We start from the raw sequence: 16,742 nt of genomic DNA, 5'->3' as shown, positions 1-16,742 counted from the left end.
GATTATGTATTGCTTCATTTATATTATTCAAACAAAAAGAAAATAAAAACTTCATATATCATGATTTGTTCTTTATTTATTATAAATTATGATGTAATTCCTCACTGCTAGCTATAAATATCTAATCTAATCTAATCTAATCTAATCTAATTAATGAATTAACATGCATGATCACCACAAAATTAGAATTAGTCTGGTATTGGTGAAGGAGGTACTGGTACAAATATTGGGGCTTGTGGTACAGATTCATTCAAGGGAGAGCACTCCCACTGGCTTTCCTTGGTTTGAGAAACAGAGAAATGCTTGGGCATCCACACTAATTGCTCCTTCTCCTTTCTCTCTCTAGATAATGCTCTCTGTGTCTCCTCTATCTTTCTCTTTGCTTCCCTCGCTCTCTCCCAATCCTTGTTCATGATCGCTTCGCTCACCTCACCCCATACTATTGCTGATTCCGTCTCAGATAATCCCTGAAACAAGACAAAGTTGAGTTAAAAAAAGATAAAATCAATTTATTAAGAAAAATGAAAGTCTATAATGTTAAACAGAAAAATACTCCTCGGCTTTTAAAAGTACCTTTGCATTATTCAAGACAGGAGTCTCGATTTTTGATATCGCCTTCTTAGCATCATAGAGCACTTGAACCTCCCCATTTTCAACATCCTTCAATGACACATTTCTAGATGCAAATTTACTTTTAGTATTTAAATTAATAAAAGATAAGATAATATAAATCAGAAATTAAAATGGAACAATAATATATATACACTTACTTGTCCCAATGGCCACTGATCTCATAGACGAGTTTTTGTGTACTGGTATTGAAGATCTTTCCTTTGATGCACCTGGGATTGCCCCCAAATCCCCAAAAAGAGTTACCTCTGTAATAACATATTTCGGCCTCAAGACCAGACTCTGTACACTTTATTCTGACGGTGCCGCTCCACTCCATGCATGGTTTAGGCAAAATTCTAATCACCAAATTTGGGGCATTCATTTCGTACTTCTCATTGTGGGATTTCAGCCACAATTGCCTTTTTCCATGTATCACCGCTTCGACACTGGTACCTGTTATCATACCGTCCCACCAAAAAAAAAGGATGTAAATGGTAACTTGTCTTTTGTTTGTACATGCACGGAATAATTAACTGAGATCAAGTTGGAACTATTCTAAATTTACCGTAAAATTTTGGAACTGAATGTTGGCTCCAAACCAACTCTATGTTTTCCTCTGAATCGGTCGCATGAAATGCCGAGACAGGAGGATGATGAGAAACCTAGTGCATTGAAGCTTATACTGTTATTATGTGAAAATTGAAATTATGTATTTTTTACACAAGATATGTATCAAATTAAGTGTCTTTTAAAACTGATGAAAATTAGAGGAGTAATACTGAAATTGGAATTACCTGCTCAAGTAGAACATTGAGGTTTCCCCTGGAGACATGGTGAGTCTCACCTAAGATGGGATTGAATGGGGCCAAACCAAAAATGGCGGGTCGTGTGGTGGATATGCTCCAGGCAACGACCGAGGCGAATCTCTCTTGGCTCGTCTCTCCTCTGGCACACCTGCTCAGGTAATTATCCTCTCCTATGCAATATACTCCTTCTCCGTAGCATTGAAGTTGTGATTTCGGTATGTTGAATAGCGGGGGAAGCTACATTTAATTAATTATATATATTTCATTCAGTTTTGGCATGGCAATGGCAATGGCAATGGCAATGGCTAGAGAGCATATATATTTATATATTATATGTTGTTGAAAAAAACCTGGAATTGAGCGAGATCGGATCCGGGTCGGATATTGCGAAAGAGGCTTAGCACCTGCTGGACCATGTTAGGCGGTCGCATCTCTTCTGCCAGACCACCTTCCAAAGCCAGTGGCGGCGTCAGCACCACTCTCCATACAGTCTCAGTCTCCTCCACCTGGCCCCACATCCCCCATTATTTGTCATAACCAAGTTTCAGATTAATTATATATATATATATATATATAGAGCGGGGCTACGGTGAGTTGCGAAGTAAAGCGACTATTTTACTTCACGCTCATATTTTGTGATTTTAAAGTTCAAAACGTAGATCCGAACCGTTCATCTTGTTCTCCATATTGAAATGTGCTTGGAGACCAAATTTTACATTTTTTGGAATTTTTTTACTATTTATTAAGCAATTTTGAATGCCGCTGATCTGAGGGTTCACAAAATTTTACTGTTTTTTACTGTTCACAGCAAAACAGCAGTTTTCAAAAATGCTTAATAAATAGTAAAAAAATTCCAAAAAATGTAAAATTTGGTCTCCAAGCACATTTCAATATGGATTAAACATCTAACGGTTCGGATCTGTCGTTTGGGCTTTCAAAATAAAAATACGGCGTGAAGTAGAAACGCGTTTTACTTCGCAACTCACCGTAGCCTATCTCATATATATATATATATATATATATATATATATATATATATAGAGTACGGCTAACGCGCTTCCTCTAGCATATGGGCCGAAATGCTTCCGGTGGAAATTTGAAATTTCAAAATTCAAAAAGTCGATCTGAACCGTTCATCTCCTTCTCCATATTAATATCTGCTTGGAGACCAAATTTTACATTTTTATGAATTTTTTTACTATTTATTAAGCCACTTTGAAAATCGCCGATCCAACGGTAGCTTCTGATTTTTACTGTTTGGCAAGCCACCGTTGGATCAGCAATTTTCAAAGTGGCTTAATAAATAGTAAAAAATTTCAGAAAAATGTAAAATTTGGTCTCCAAGCAGATATTAATATGGAGAAGAAGATGAACGGTTCAGATCGACTTTTTGGATTTTGAAATTTCAAATTTTCACCGGAAGCATTTCGGCCCATATGCTAGAGGAAGCGCGTTAGCCGTACTCTATATATATATATATATATATGTATATAGAGGTTGGCTAAGATCAAAGTGGTAGTTCCTGAACTTTGGTGCTACCAATTTATTTTTCAATTTTCAAAGTTCAAAACATCGATCCGAACCGTTCAAGTTGTTCTCCATATTAAATTGTACTTGGAGACCAAATTTTATATTTTTCTGAATTTTTTTACTATTTATTAAGCCACTTTGAAAACAGCTGATCCAACGGTGGCTTACCAAAACAGTAAAATCAGAAGCCACCGTTGGATCAGCTGTTTTCAAAGTGGCTTAATAAATAGTAAAAAAATTCAGAAAAAATGTAAAATTTGGTCTCCAAGCACAATTTAATATGGAGAACAACTTGAACGGTTCGGATCGACGTTTTGAACTTTGAAAAATAAAAAACGAATTGATAACACCAAAGCTCAGGAACTACCACTTTGATCTTAGCCAACCTCTATGTATATAATATAAATATATACACAGAATGCATGCATGATGCATGCCTCAGTCCTAGTTGTATATATGACCATCAAGTGATCTTAATTTGACATCAGAAGGAAAATAACGGAATGATGTATCCAGCTAGCTAGAGTACAAGTCTTGAAGAATAAACAAAATTAAAAGACATTGCGTCACCTAATTAATTACTTGTTAGAACTAAAATGAAGAAAACAAAAATATTATATTAGTGGAGATTATATATTACAAAAAAGAAAGAGTTCACATGCATGTCACAATCAACTTATGCCAAATGGGTGGAAAATGCTAATATGATATACGTAGCATGGAGGGTCTCTGTGCAACGGCTCAATATTTGAGTTTTTATAATCCTAACAGTCGATCCGAACCATTCAATATGATCTCCATATGAATATGTACTTGCAAATCAAATTTTAGAATTTTTAGAATTTTTTAGATAGGTAGATATCATGTTAAACGGTTCAGATGGACCGTTAAAATTTAAAAAACTCAAATATTAAACCGTTGCATGAAAACTCTCTATGCTACACGTAGCACCGTAGCCAACTCCCTAAATGAGATTTGTTTTATTCACCTATAAATATACATATATATCTCCAAACTTACAAATGAAGCCACGCGTAACCCACACTTCTCTCGCATCCCTATGGATTAAACTATTCCTACTTACCACCAAAATATTTTCTTAAAAAAGAAAAAAAAATGATTGATTTCCAATTTCAAATTTGAAAACCTGTCTTAATTTGTGGATCATATTTGCCGAAAGAAAGTATCTAGTGAGAAAGAAAGAACATGCATGGCATCCACAAAGAGAAAGCGATTATTATATACTGTCTATAGGGCTGGCAAAAAAAATTTGTAGTTCGTGATTCGATTTGAGTTTGATTTGGGTTTGATTCGAATTAATTCAATTTGAAATTAATTTAAACTGAAACGAACCAAACCAGGTTCGGTTTGAAATTAATTCAAACCAAATTCAAACTAGGTCTGGTTCGATTGAAATGGATTCGCGAACTTTTATGGTTCGAATCTCATAATAACATCGGCCGTTCATTTACCTAATGAAATTAAAATCCAAGATAGAGAGTCATAATTTAACATATCCGACGCTCCCTGGCTCTCAAAACACTAAGTTCTTGCACGATTACTTGTTTTACTGCATATTTCAGTTCTCATACTTAATCCTCATTTTATGATTATTTGTTGTGATGTATTTTTTCATGAACAATTTTTCAACTTAAAAACACTAATTTCATACTTTGATGTCACACTGAAACTCTTTTTTGAGTATTTTAGTGGCAATTGTGAGAGTTAATGTAGCAACTATCAGTCTTGCACTTTTCTATGTTCAGTTGGCAGAATTATAGCAGCTAACAACTAATAAACTAGCCTATAATTCATTAGTCTGAATTCGTGAAAGGTAAAAGAAAGCCGTGTGAATTGTCCCGTGAGAAGAAAATTAATGTATAAAAAAATTAGTTCGTAATTCGATTCAAAAAATACATAGTTTGCAATTAATTCGATTCGAAACAAATCAAACCCAGTTCGGTTTCGAATCTTATTCAAATCAAACTCAAATTAGAGTAGGTTCGATTCGGTTTGATTTGTTGTCACCCCTAACTGTCTATGACCTTTTCCAAATACCAACTAATTTATCTACACAATAAAGGTCTCCCAGTGCAAAATTATTAAAGGGTAAAAAAAAAAAAAAAGGATGATGGGGTCGAACTATGAAATCACACTTTCGAACGGAATCAATGCCTTTATTCCTTGGTAACAATTTTGAATACGAAAAGGAAGGAATTTTATTTGATGGAGGATTGATTAGTGACCAATTTCTGTTGAGAAGAAATAATGGAAAAGACTTACCATGTTTTCTCCTAAATCTGGAGCGCGCCTTTTCAAATGCAACGATTGATCTCTTTCTTTGAAATATGAAATATGAAAGGTTTTGTAGGAGATGGTAGGAAGGGTTATGTAAGAGATATGATATAAAGAGTAAAGCTAGGGTGTGATGTGCTCATCAAGAGAGTTTGGTGAGCACAACTCCAAAAGTTCATCGGATCGACTTCAAATGCTGAATCTAAACCGTTGAAATTCATGTGCTTCATGAGTGATGCATGTGCATGCAAAATTTTGAAAGTTTCGAGTTCATTTGCTACACGATCAAGCGGTCAAAGAAATGAACATTTTATTAAGTTAATTTATAAGTTGTTTTATATAGTTAATTTTTATTATTTCTTTGACCGTGTAGCAAATAAACTCAAAACTTTCAAAATTTTGCATTCACATGGATTTCAACGGTTTAAATTTGACGTTTGAAGTCGATCTGATGAACTTTTGAAGTTGTGCTCACCAAATTCTCTTGATAAGCACATTACACCCTAGCTTTACTCTGATATAAAATATATATATGTATATATATATATAATATTTAAATAACTGTACGCTGTTTCGGGAATATGTAGAATGAGATAGATGACATAAGATACTATTTATATTTATTTGACAGTGATTAAAAGCCACTTAAAAGTTGTTAATGTTATTATAAAGTGCCCCACACTTATAATTCAAAATGCACTAATGCCAACTGCCAATTTGTCACTATGAATTATTCGGTTCCATTCAGCGAGGTGAAAAATTTGTGATTCGGAAATAATTTGGATATAATTCGGAAATAATTCGGAATTATCTAAATCAAAGATCTCAATCCTATAAGAAAGAGAAAAAGAAAAGAAAATATATTTTTTGGGAAAAATTCAGGAAAACTTCGGTAAAAATTCAGAAAAAATTAGTAAAATTTGCAAATTATTCGAATTTAATTCGGTCAAAGTTCGGTCAACAGAATAATTCAGCGTTCGGTTCGACATCACAAAAAAAAACAAATTATTCAGATATAATACGCAAAATTGATCACTATGCTGCCAACTGCCAACTAAAAAGTGCTTTTAATTAGAAACAAAATGCTCTTTGCTCGCTTCTCCACGCGCCAACGCATCACCATTCCTATGGCTACTTCCCTTCACACGTACTAAATGTGCAAACAATAATTTTTAATCAGATACTAAAACTAAAGAAAAAACTCCTTCCTTTCACAGAAAAAAATAATAATAATAATCAAGCATACTAATCTAATACACAATATTTTATCTCAGTAAATTTCATGTCCCTTGCCATCTCAGTAAATTTCATGTCCCTTGCCAGAATCCAAAAAGAAAACAAGCAACTACTTAAATATCATCTTATTAGTTGAAAACATCTACAGGAAAAAATAACGTATTCCCCCCTCTAAAATTCATAATATCATATTTACCACTTTAAATTTTGTAAACTCACAACCGGTTAATTACAAGGCTAAACATTTGTCTTACACAGATGACATATTTTTTTCTTTTTTAATAAAGGATAAAATTTATAAATTTGATATGAGTTCTAATAGAAAAGGTAAGAATTGGGTACAGTTGTGAGTTTTGAAAATTGAAAGGGGTAAATATGATATTATGAATTTCTAAGGGGGCAATACATAATTTCAAAATTTTTGAGAAAAAATAGTATGAAGATATTATCACCTGGGCACCTTGCCTGACTGTATTGCAGTATGAAGAGATCAGATGGTACTTTGGTCGGCAGTACTCCACCACAAATTAGCACCACAGGTACAGTCGGCAGTACTCCACCGGAAAATAGCACCACAGGTACATTTACCAGTACTAGCAGCAGCAGCAGAGGTGGTGAACTGTTAGACTTTGACATGACAAGCTCAGCAGCAAGTGCAACTTATTATAATCTGCTGTTATTTCTCGTCTTTGCCTTCTTGTATTTCTACTAGTACTTTGATTGATCTATCTAGCTAAAATGTACAGATTATGTATTGCTTCATTTATATTATTCAAACAAAAAGAAAATAAAAACTTCATATATCATGATTTGTTCTTTATTTATTATAAATTATGATGTAATTCCTCACTGCTAGCTATAAATATCTAATCTAATCTAATCTAATCTAATTAATGAATTAACATGCATGATCACCACAAAATTAGAATTAGTCTGGTATTGGTGAAGGAGGTACTGGTACAAATATTGGGGCTTGTGGTACAGATTCATTCAAGGGAGAGCACTCCCACTGGCTTTCCTTGGTTTGAGAAACAGAGAAATGCTTGGGCATCCACACTAATTGCTCCTTCTCCTTTCTCTCTCTAGATAATGCTCTCTGTGTCTCCTCTATCTTTCTCTTTGCTTCCCTTGCTCTCTCCCAATCCTTGTTCATGATCGCTTCGCTCACCTCACCCCATACTATTGCTGATTCCGTCTCAGATAATCCCTGAAACAAGACAAAGTTAAGTTAAAAAAAGATAAAATCAATTTATTAAGAAAAATGAAAGTCTATAATGTTAAACAGAAAAATACTCCTCGGCTTTTAAAAGTACCTTTGCATTATTCAAGACAGGAGTCTCGAGTTTTGATATCGCCTTCTTAGCATCATAGAGCACTTGAACCTCCCCATTTTCAACATCCTTCAATGACACATTTCTAGATGCAAATTTACTTTTAGTATTTAAATTAATAAAAGATAAGATAATATAAATCAGAAATTAAAATTGAACAATAATATATATACACTTACTTGTCCCAATGGCCACTGATCTCATAGACGAGTTTTTGTGTACTGGTATTGAAGATCTTTCCTTTGATGCACCTGGGATTGCCCCCAAATCCCCAAAAAGAGTTGCCTCTGTAATAACATATTTCGGCCTCAAGACCAGACTCTTTACACTTTATTCTGACGGTGCCGCTCCACTCCATGCATGGTTTAGGCAAAATTCTAATCACCAAATTTGGGGCATTCATTTCGTACTTCTCGTTGTGGGATTTCAGCCACAATTGCCTTTTTCCATGTATCACCGCTTCGACACTGGTACCTGTTATCATACCGTCCCACCAAAAAAAAAGGATGTAAATGGTAACTTGTCTTTTGTTTGTACATGCACGGAATAATTAACTGAGATCAAGTTGGAACTATTCTAAATTTACCGTAAAATTTTGGAACTGAATGTTGGCTCCAAACCAACTCTATGTTTTCCTCTGAATCGGTCGCATGAAGTGCCGAGACAGGAGGATGATGAGAAACCTAGTGCATTGAAGCTTATACTGTTATAATGTGAAAATTTAAATTATGTATATTTTACACAAGATATGTATCAAATTAAGTGTCTTTTAAAACTGATGAAAATTACAGGGGTAATACTGAAATTGGAATTACCTGCTCAAGTAGAACATTGAGGTTTCCCCTGGAGACATGGTGAGTCTCACCTAAGATGGGATTGAATGGGGCCAAACCAAAAATGGCGGGTCGTGTGGTGGATATGCTCCAGGCAACGACCGAGGCGAATCTCTCTCGGCTCGTCTCTGCTCTGGCACACCTGCACAGGTAATCCTCTCCTATGCAATATACTCCTTCTCCATAGCATTGTAGTTGCGATTTCGGCATGTTGAATAGAGGGGGAAGCTACATTTAATTATATTTCATTCAGTTTTGGCATGGCAATGGCTAGAGAGTATATATATTTATATATTATATGTTGTTGAAAAAAACCTGGAATTGAGTGAGATCGGATCCGGGTCGGATATTGCGAAAGAGGCTTAGCACCCGCTGGACCATGTTAGGAGGTCGCATCTCTTCTGCCAGACCACCTTCCAAAGCCAGTGGCGGCGTCAGCACGACTCTCGATACAGTCTCCTCCACCTGGCCCCACATCCCCCCATTAATTTGTCATAACCAAGTTTCAGATTAATTATATATGTATATAATATAAATATATATACAGAATGCATGCATGATGCATACCTCAGTCCTAGTGTGTGTGTGTGTGTGTGTGTGACCATCAGAAAGGAAAATAATGGAATGATGTATTCAGCTGCTAGCTAGAGTACAACTGTACAAGTCTTGAAGAATAAACAAAATTAAAATACATTGCGTCACCTAATTAATTACATGTTAGAATTAAAATGAAGAAAACAAAAATATTATATTAGTGTAGATTAGATTAGAAAAAAGAAAGAGTTCACATGTCACAATCAACTTATGCCAAATGGGGTTTGTTTTATTCAAATATATATATATATATATATATATATATATATATATATATATATATAGTACGGCTAACGCGCTTCCTCTAGCATATGGGCCGAAATGCTTCCGGTGGAAAGTTGAAATTTCAAAATCCAAAAAGTCGATATGAACCGTTCATCTTCTTCTCCATATTAATATCTGCTTGGAGACCAAATTTTACATTTTTCTGAAATTTTTTACTATTTATTAAGTCATTTTGAAAATCGCTGATCCAACGGTAGCTTCTGATTTTTACTGTTTGGTAAGTCACCGTTGGATCAGCAATTTTCAAAGTGGCTTAATAAATAGTAAAAAATTTCAGAAAAATGTAAAATTTGGTCTCCAAGCATATATTAATATGGAGAAGAAGATGAACGGTTCAGATCGACTTTTTGGATTTTGAAATTTTAAATTTCCACCGGAAGCATTTCGGCCCATATGCTAGAGGAAGCGCGTTAGCCATACTATATATATATATATATATATATATATATAGGATTTGGCTAATATGCTATGGGTAGCTAAGAGGCCTCCCGTGCTACGGCTCAATATTCGACTTTTCAAAATTCTAACGGTCGATCCGAACCGTTCATCTTGTTCTCCATATTAATATGTGTTTGGAGACCAAATTTTACATTTTTTGGAAATTTTTTACTATTTTTTTAGATTTATTGAATATCGCTGTTTTTTATGGTCCAGATTTGTCTGAAAAACAGCGATTTTCAATAAATCTAAAAAAATAGTAAAAAATTTCCAAAAAATGGAAAATTTGGTCTCCAAGCACATATTAATATGGATAACAAGATGAACGGTTCGGATCGACCGTTAGAATTTTGAAAAGTCGAATATTGAGCCGTAGCACGGGAGGCCTCTTAGCTACCCATAGCACCATAGCCAAGTCCTATGTATATATATATATATATATATATATATAGATATAGAGTTAGGCTGGGATGCTATGGATAGCATAGTGGCCTCTATGCTACGGCTCAATATTCGAGTTTTCAAAATCCAAACGGTCGATCCGAACCGTTCATCTTTTCTCCATATTAATATCTGCTTGGAGACCAAATTTTATAATTTTCTGAATTTTTTTTACTATTTATTAAGCCACTTTGAAAATCGCTAATCCAACGGTTTTACTGTTTTGTGCAGTCACCGTTGGATCAACAATTTTGTAAAATACTTAATAAATAGTAAAAAAATTCAGAAAAATGTAAAATTTGGTCTCCAAGCAGATATTAATATGGAGAATAAGATGAACGGTTTGGATTTTGAAAACTCGAATATTGAGCCGTAGCATAGAGGCCACTATGCTATCCATAACACCCCAGCCTAACTCTATATATATATATATAGAGAGAGGAGGGATCGGATGACACCCTTTTTTGGTGACATCGAATAACATCGTGCATTTTCAAAGTTTTTAAAGTCCAAACGGTTGATCCAAACCGTTCAACTTGATGGATATGTTAAAATGTGCTTGCAGATCAAATTTTACATTTTTTGAAATTTTTTTACAATTTATTAAGTATTTAACAAAATCGCTATATTCAGATCATTGAATTTTTGTACCCATCTTACTAAATAGTAAAAAAATTCAGAAAAATATAAAATTTGATCTACAAGCACATTTTAACATATCTATTAAGTTGAACGGTTTGGATCGACCGTTTAGACTTTGAAAATACATGGTGTCATCCGATGTCACCAAAGAAGGATGTCATCCGATCCCTATACATATATATATGTCCAAACTTACAAATGAAGCCACGCGTAACCCACACTTCTCTCGCATCCCTATGGATTAAAATATTACTACTTACCACCAAAATATTTTCTTAAAAAAGAAAAAAAAAATGATTGATTTACAATTTCAAATTTGAAAACCTGTCTTAATTAATTTGTGGATCATATTTGCCGAAAGAAAGTATCTAGTGAGAAAGAAAGAAAGAGATGCATGCGTGGCATCCACAAAGAGAAAGCGATTATTATATATACTGTCTATGACCTTTTCAAGATACCAACTAATTTATCTACACAATAAAGGCGTCCCAATGCAAAATTATTAAAGGGGGAAAAAGAAAAGAATGATGGGGTGGGTCCAACTATGAAATCACACTTTTGGGCGGAATCAATTCCTTTATCCATTGGTAACAATTTTGAATACGAAATGGAAGGAATTTTAGTGACCAATTTCTGTTGAGAAGAAATAATGGAAAATACTTACCATGTTTTCTCCTAAATTTGGAGCGCCTTTTCAAACGCAACGATTGATCTCTTTCTTTTCTTTGTTCTTTCTTCCTTGTTTTGATTTTGTTTTGAACGGTAACTGATATCGATCTTTCCCTCTTTCTCTCTCTCTCTCTCTCTCTCTCTCTCTCTCTCTCTCTCTCTATCTCTGGTATGAAATATTTAAGGTTTTGTAGGAGATGGTAGGAAGGGTTATGTTCTGTCTCTGTTATGTAGGAGATATGATATAAAATATATAATATTTAAATAACCGTACGCTGTTTCGGGAATCTCTCTGTCTAGGGAAAGGGAGGAGAAGAGAACGAGCGCCCCACACTTTAATTCAAAACGCGCTACTGTAGAAACAAAATGCTCTCTGTCTTACTCTTAGTGTCTTTCGTCGCTGCTCCTCACGCGCCAACGCATCACCATTCTTATCTCCCTTCACACGTACCAAATGTGCTGCTATTCTCAAAAATTAAAAATTAAAAAATAAAAACCCACGTACTAAATGTGCAAACAATAATTTCAATCAGATACTAAAATTAAAGAAAAACCTCCTTCCTTCCACAGAAAAAAAAAAATAATAATAATAATCAAGCATACTAATCTAATACACAACATTTTATCTCAGTACACGTCATGTCCCTGTCCCTTACCAGAATCCAAAAAGAAAACAAGCAACTACTTGAATCTTTTTCTTTTCTTTTTTTGAGGAAAACTACTTAAATCTTTTATTACATGTCCTCCTACCATATCTTTTATTCTCCTTCTCTGAAAGTTAATTTGATTTGATAAAACAAGATAACTTCCACTAAAAGTTACTTGACTTTGGATTATTTCTGCGGTTTTGGTTTAGAGCCTTTCTTAATTATTTTCTCAAGTGCCTTTTTTGCTTCTTCAAGGGTGTCGACTGCATGCTCCACTTCAAATGACAGCCTCTGGATATTAAACTGCAATACAAAATATACCTCGTTAGTTGAAAACAGCTACAGGCAAAAATAACTTGCTCCCCCCTCTAAAATTCATAATATCATATTTACCCCTTTAAACTTGTGTAAACTCACACATGTACTCAATTTATTGGTTTTTTCATTAATACTCATTTTAAATTTACAAAGTTGCCATTTTACCCTTTATTAAAAATAAGTATGTAGTTTGTGTAAGAAAAATGTTCCATCTTCTATTTGGTCAGTCTTCGAGAGCAAATAGCTCATTTCTATACTTCTGACACATACATAGTAACATTTGGGTATAAGCTTGTGTGCACGTCATAAATAAATAAAAAACGAACCATTTGATTTGCCTCACAACCGGTTCATTAGAAGGCTAAACATTTGTCTTACACAGATGACATAATTTTTATTTGTTAATAAGAGGTAACATGGGCACTTTATAAATTTCAAAATGAGTTGTAATATAAAAAGGTAAGAAATTGGGTAAATTTGTGAGTATTGAAAATTTACAGGGGTAATTATGAAATTCATAATTTCAAAAATTTTGAGGGGAACACAAGAAAAATTCCCCAAAAAAAATATAATAACATGTTGGAGAAGAAATAGTATGAAGATATCATTACCTGAGCACCTTGTCTGACACGAATATCAGTGCCTTTACTATCAACCGATATAAGAGCCGCATCATCAATCTCTACTTCAGCCGACAACAGCTCTTTTAGTGGCTTTGAAAACATTGCATTCAGCTCCTATATCCAATAAAACAAAAAGGAAACTTTACAAAAACACCCTTCATCTACTCAGGATTCATGGACTGGTGTCATTTTAGGTTATAGTCCAATAATAGAGATAAAAAACCAGATAATGATACCAAAGTTTGTTGCACAAGTAGTTACCTTGAGATTTTGCTCGCCTCCAGTAGCAGCTATCTTGTCAGGACAAGTGGTCTCATACGCCTTCACATCTACCCATGCCACCGTACCAAACCCCCCAATAAAATAGATATCACTGCATTCTCAAAATTAATAACAAATCAAAACTATGCGATTATTATATATAACTAAATAAATATGTCCTACTCGTTAGCATGCATGACATATGACATACAGTAGTAGCAAAGATCTGAAATAGAGGGATCCAATGACCATGCTTTTTGTGTTCCATCATATTTCCATTTGTATACTTTCATTTCAACAAAATTTAAATCCAGTATTGAAAATTTCAGAGTTCATTTCGGACAGGATTAGAAGGTGAAAAGAAAAAAAATCAAAGCACCATAATAATCACAATAAACCGTTCATATATGACCTGTACAGGACGAAATCACAACAAAATCATAAGCATTTCTCCCTCTCTCAATAACTCTATACCAAATGAAAGTACTAAAAAATTGGATTCACACGCTGTAATTTCCCTTACCCGATGGTTTGCATGCGGTAATAGTAAAAATTGCCCCATTGTTGGGAAGCCCACTGCTGGTGCTTCGCTATATACTGTTGCCGTGCCCAATCCTGAGTTTTCATATTAATTTTTATTACATTATCTGAGTTATCAGAGGATTAATATCACCATAACCTTAAATAAAGAGAGACAGGCAGACAGCAATAGTGAAGTACACAAAAACATACCTGCTGCTCAGCTGGGAGAGGCACGACATCACCAAAAATTGTGACACGTGCATTTGATAATCCACTCCATCCAGGAATCTGAGAAAAATTAAACAAGTTAGAAAGATGAATAAATTTTCCCGGTTTCTTTGATGAGACTGATAAAACCACTAAAGCTAACATACTTGGACGACAAGCGTACATCTGGGATCAGCCAATAGATTTCTCGTGTGAATTGCTAGCGGTGATAGTGAGAATATTGGATCTATTGACAATAAACAAAAATATATATACATCAGATTCATGTTATTATCACATATCATTGCTATAGGTGACTTTTACATTGCCTTTTTATTAGATTGAGTTTTTCAGTAATATTGGAAACATGAACCAGTAGAGAAGATAAGGAATTGCATGGTTGCACGAGTAAACCCCAAGCAACACCTCACAGGAGCAAAAACAAATAATAAACTTTTGGAGGGGTTGATGTGAAACTTTTTATTAAACTAAACTATGAAGAGTAGAAGATTGAAGGGAACTTACGGCCAATTGAATCAGATGCAAAGTCGACAAGTGAACCAAATGGATAGCCCGCTCTACGATGGTGCATCTTTGACATTGTGGTTGACAGGTGTGCAAATCGAGCCTGGTTGGTTCATCGAAAAATATATATCAGTTACAGTTACAGTTACAGTTGCAGTTGCATCAGAAAAATAACTATAAGTATATAATAGCATTTGCAATTGCATCACCTGTTCCATTAAGTTTCGCACAGCGAGTGCTGGAGGTGGTAAATCATGTACTGACGTGGCGCTGTGAACCCCACCTGATATGGGTGTTCTGAACAATCCAGCACGTGACCCGCTCAAGCCGGTGCTGACATGTGTGCTCTGATCCATACTCTCAGTTGATGCCAGATTGGGGTTGGATACCTAAGAGTAAATTTGAAGTTGCCACAAATACTCAGAAAAAGTAGTGCAATGGAAAGGATAATCAAAGAGAAGAGAAGAGAAGAGAAGAACCTGAATATTAATTGGGAGAGAGAAATCAGGAGAATCAGCACCAGCACCAGACTGACTGGAGGATCCATTTGGAAGCGCCTGAAGAAGAACGGGTCTCCTCGGAGGTCGAATGGGGGAAGAGGAGGAAGAAGAAGAAGAAGAAGAAGAAGAAGAGGTGGTGGTGGTGGTGATGGCGGCGGGGAAGAAGACGGGGCGGCGATTCCGATTGAGGCTGAGAGTGACGGTGGGAGGAGAGCGAGTGGGACCCAACAGCTCCGGCAGAAGAGAGCGCGACGGTGATGATACAGTCTCCATGGATCAAATATGAAAGACGAGGGTTTTAGTTTTAGATGGCGGAGATAAAGCGCACCGAGGCGATTCCTATATTTTATATTTTATATTTTATATTTTATATTTTATATTTTATATTTTATATTTTATATTTTATATTTTATATTTTATATTTTTCGTTTTTAAGCTTCAAAATATCAACATTCAACATCCAAACAATGCAGTGGGTCAGAATCGACCCATTCTATCTCTCTCTGACCCCTTCGTGTCCTGTGACTCCTGTCCGCTATAAAATGCAATCGTTGCCGTACGTACGTTCTGCTTATGAAGTCTTTTTGATATATTATAAATATAATTGATAAATAGTTACAATTAATTTTTCTCCAACTAAAATAAATATCAAATAATATATTCTTGCAAGAGATGAACCTTGGTATGTTATTTATATATGTCTACACTTACCACTATAAATGAAGACCAACTTTACGAGTAGTAGGACCTAATTAATTAATATTTCTCTGATATTTTATAATAATTAAATTTTTTAGAAATGGTCACTATATATTTTGATCTAAAACAAATAAATATTTATATTGATGTGGGGGTTTTGAGCAGTTAATATACTTCTTTTCTTTTTTTGTGCAACATATTTTTCAGATGTTGTAAGTGAGGATATAATAAAAAACCACTGTGTATTTATTGACATTTTAATTTGCATAATACACATTAAAAAAATGAATGATTCACTCCTTTCCAAATCACGCAAACATAAGCTGATTATTTATCAGGAGTAAATAATAATAATAAAACATACAGGTCAAAATAAAAAATAGAGAGGTCTAAGACGATTTTTTTTTTTTATAAACCATAATTAGAAAAAAGATTTTTATGAAACCAACATATTATTATTATTTCTTTTACAAAAATTATAAGAACCGAAATAGCAATTCGGTCCGAGACATTTCTATAATTTTTCAACGTATTTTTTCTCGAAATCTGTGAAAATGGCTGGAACCGAAATGACAATTCGGTTAAAAAAAAAAAGAGAACTAAAATGGCTCGTATCTGCTTTTATTTTTTAGATACAAATACGGATCGGATATTAAATAGATACGTATGGATACGGGTTGGATATCGAATATCTGTAAATTTATACATAAATATTTTTATAATATATA

General features: G+C 34.4%; 3 protein-coding genes across 7 annotated transcripts; all 3 read right to left on the bottom strand.

The window, feature by feature from the left end:
* Nucleotides 1-28: 28 nt before the first annotated feature.
* Nucleotides 29-5,286, bottom strand: LOC144546437 (oxysterol-binding protein-related protein 4C-like). Of its 2 annotated transcripts, XM_078294978.1 has the most exons (7): nucleotides 5,232-5,281; nucleotides 1,769-1,918; nucleotides 1,407-1,655; nucleotides 1,178-1,274; nucleotides 771-1,065; nucleotides 574-676; nucleotides 29-467 (listed from the first exon to the last, which is right to left on the bottom strand). In XM_078294978.1, the coding sequence occupies exons 1-7, from the start codon at nucleotides 5,232-5,234 to the stop codon at nucleotides 189-191; spliced, it is 1,176 nt and encodes a 391-aa protein (XP_078151104.1). In that variant the 5' UTR covers nucleotides 5,235-5,281; the 3' UTR covers nucleotides 29-188. The 2 variants fall into 2 exon arrangements, with proteins under 2 accessions (XP_078151104.1, XP_078151105.1); XM_078294979.1 differs by lacking the exon at nucleotides 1,769-1,918 and having other exon boundaries at nucleotides 5,232-5,286.
* A 1,202-nt stretch (nucleotides 5,287-6,488) lies between these two features.
* On the bottom strand, nucleotides 6,489-15,633 carry LOC144546436 (non-canonical heme oxygenase HOZ, chloroplastic-like). 4 transcript variants are annotated; one of them, XR_013508781.1, is made up of 10 exons: nucleotides 15,295-15,627; nucleotides 15,025-15,204; nucleotides 14,816-14,918; nucleotides 14,458-14,537; nucleotides 14,294-14,371; nucleotides 14,085-14,176; nucleotides 13,562-13,673; nucleotides 13,289-13,414; nucleotides 12,441-12,662; nucleotides 6,489-6,598 (listed from the first exon to the last, which is right to left on the bottom strand). XR_013508781.1 is itself a non-coding variant. In XM_078294977.1 (9 exons), the coding sequence occupies exons 1-9, from the start codon at nucleotides 15,586-15,588 to the stop codon at nucleotides 12,546-12,548; spliced, it is 1,182 nt and encodes a 393-aa protein (XP_078151103.1). In that variant the 5' UTR covers nucleotides 15,589-15,633; the 3' UTR covers nucleotides 12,236-12,545. The 4 variants fall into 4 exon arrangements, 1 of the variants encoding a protein (XP_078151103.1); XR_013508780.1 differs by lacking the exon at nucleotides 6,489-6,598 and adding an exon at nucleotides 12,236-12,399 and having other exon boundaries at nucleotides 12,437-12,662; XR_013508782.1 differs by lacking the exon at nucleotides 6,489-6,598 and adding an exon at nucleotides 12,236-12,414 and having other exon boundaries at nucleotides 12,451-12,662.
* On the bottom strand, nucleotides 7,200-11,914 carry LOC144546438 (oxysterol-binding protein-related protein 4C-like). Its single transcript, XM_078294980.1, has 7 exons — nucleotides 11,708-11,914; nucleotides 8,959-9,108; nucleotides 8,626-8,871; nucleotides 8,397-8,493; nucleotides 7,990-8,284; nucleotides 7,793-7,895; nucleotides 7,200-7,686 (listed from the first exon to the last, which is right to left on the bottom strand). The coding sequence occupies exons 1-7, from the start codon at nucleotides 11,708-11,710 to the stop codon at nucleotides 7,408-7,410; spliced, it is 1,173 nt and encodes a 390-aa protein (XP_078151106.1). The 5' UTR covers nucleotides 11,711-11,914; the 3' UTR covers nucleotides 7,200-7,407.
* Nucleotides 15,634-16,742: the final 1,109 nt, after the last annotated feature.

The sequence above is a fragment of the Carex rostrata genome, chromosome 29, assembly GCF_964058835.1.
Source record: "Carex rostrata chromosome 29, lpCarRost1.2, whole genome shotgun sequence".
Taxonomy (NCBI): Eukaryota; Viridiplantae; Streptophyta; class Magnoliopsida; order Poales; family Cyperaceae; genus Carex; species Carex rostrata.
This window is presented reverse-complemented; position numbering and strand designations above follow the sequence as displayed.

Excerpts from the sequence above, each read along its gene's own strand:
- LOC144546437 (XM_078294978.1), bottom strand. Across the intron at positions 1,066-1,177 it reads TTCAGTTCCAAAATTTTACG|GTACCAGTGTCGAAGCGGTG; the intron begins GTAAATTTAGAA and ends GTATGATAACAG. Across the intron at positions 677-770 it reads ATCAGTGGCCATTGGGACAA|AAATGTGTCATTGAAGGATG; the intron begins GTAAGTGTATAT and ends ATTTGCATCTAG.
- LOC144546438 (XM_078294980.1), bottom strand. Across the intron at positions 7,896-7,989 it reads ATCAGTGGCCATTGGGACAA|AAATGTGTCATTGAAGGATG; the intron begins GTAAGTGTATAT and ends ATTTGCATCTAG. Across the intron at positions 7,687-7,792 it reads CTGTCTTGAATAATGCAAAG|GGATTATCTGAGACGGAATC; the intron begins GTACTTTTAAAA and ends GTCTTGTTTCAG.
- LOC144546436 (XM_078294977.1), bottom strand. The coding sequence starts at position 15,588 with ATGGAGACTGTATCATCACCGTCGCGCTCTCTTCTGCCGGAGCTGTTG. Across the intron at positions 13,674-14,084 it reads TACCGCATGCAAACCATCGG|TGATATCTATTTTATTGGGG; the intron begins GTAAGGGAAATT and ends TTGAGAATGCAG. Across the intron at positions 13,415-13,561 it reads GAGGCGAGCAAAATCTCAAG|GAGCTGAATGCAATGTTTTC; the intron begins GTAACTACTTGT and ends TATTGGATATAG.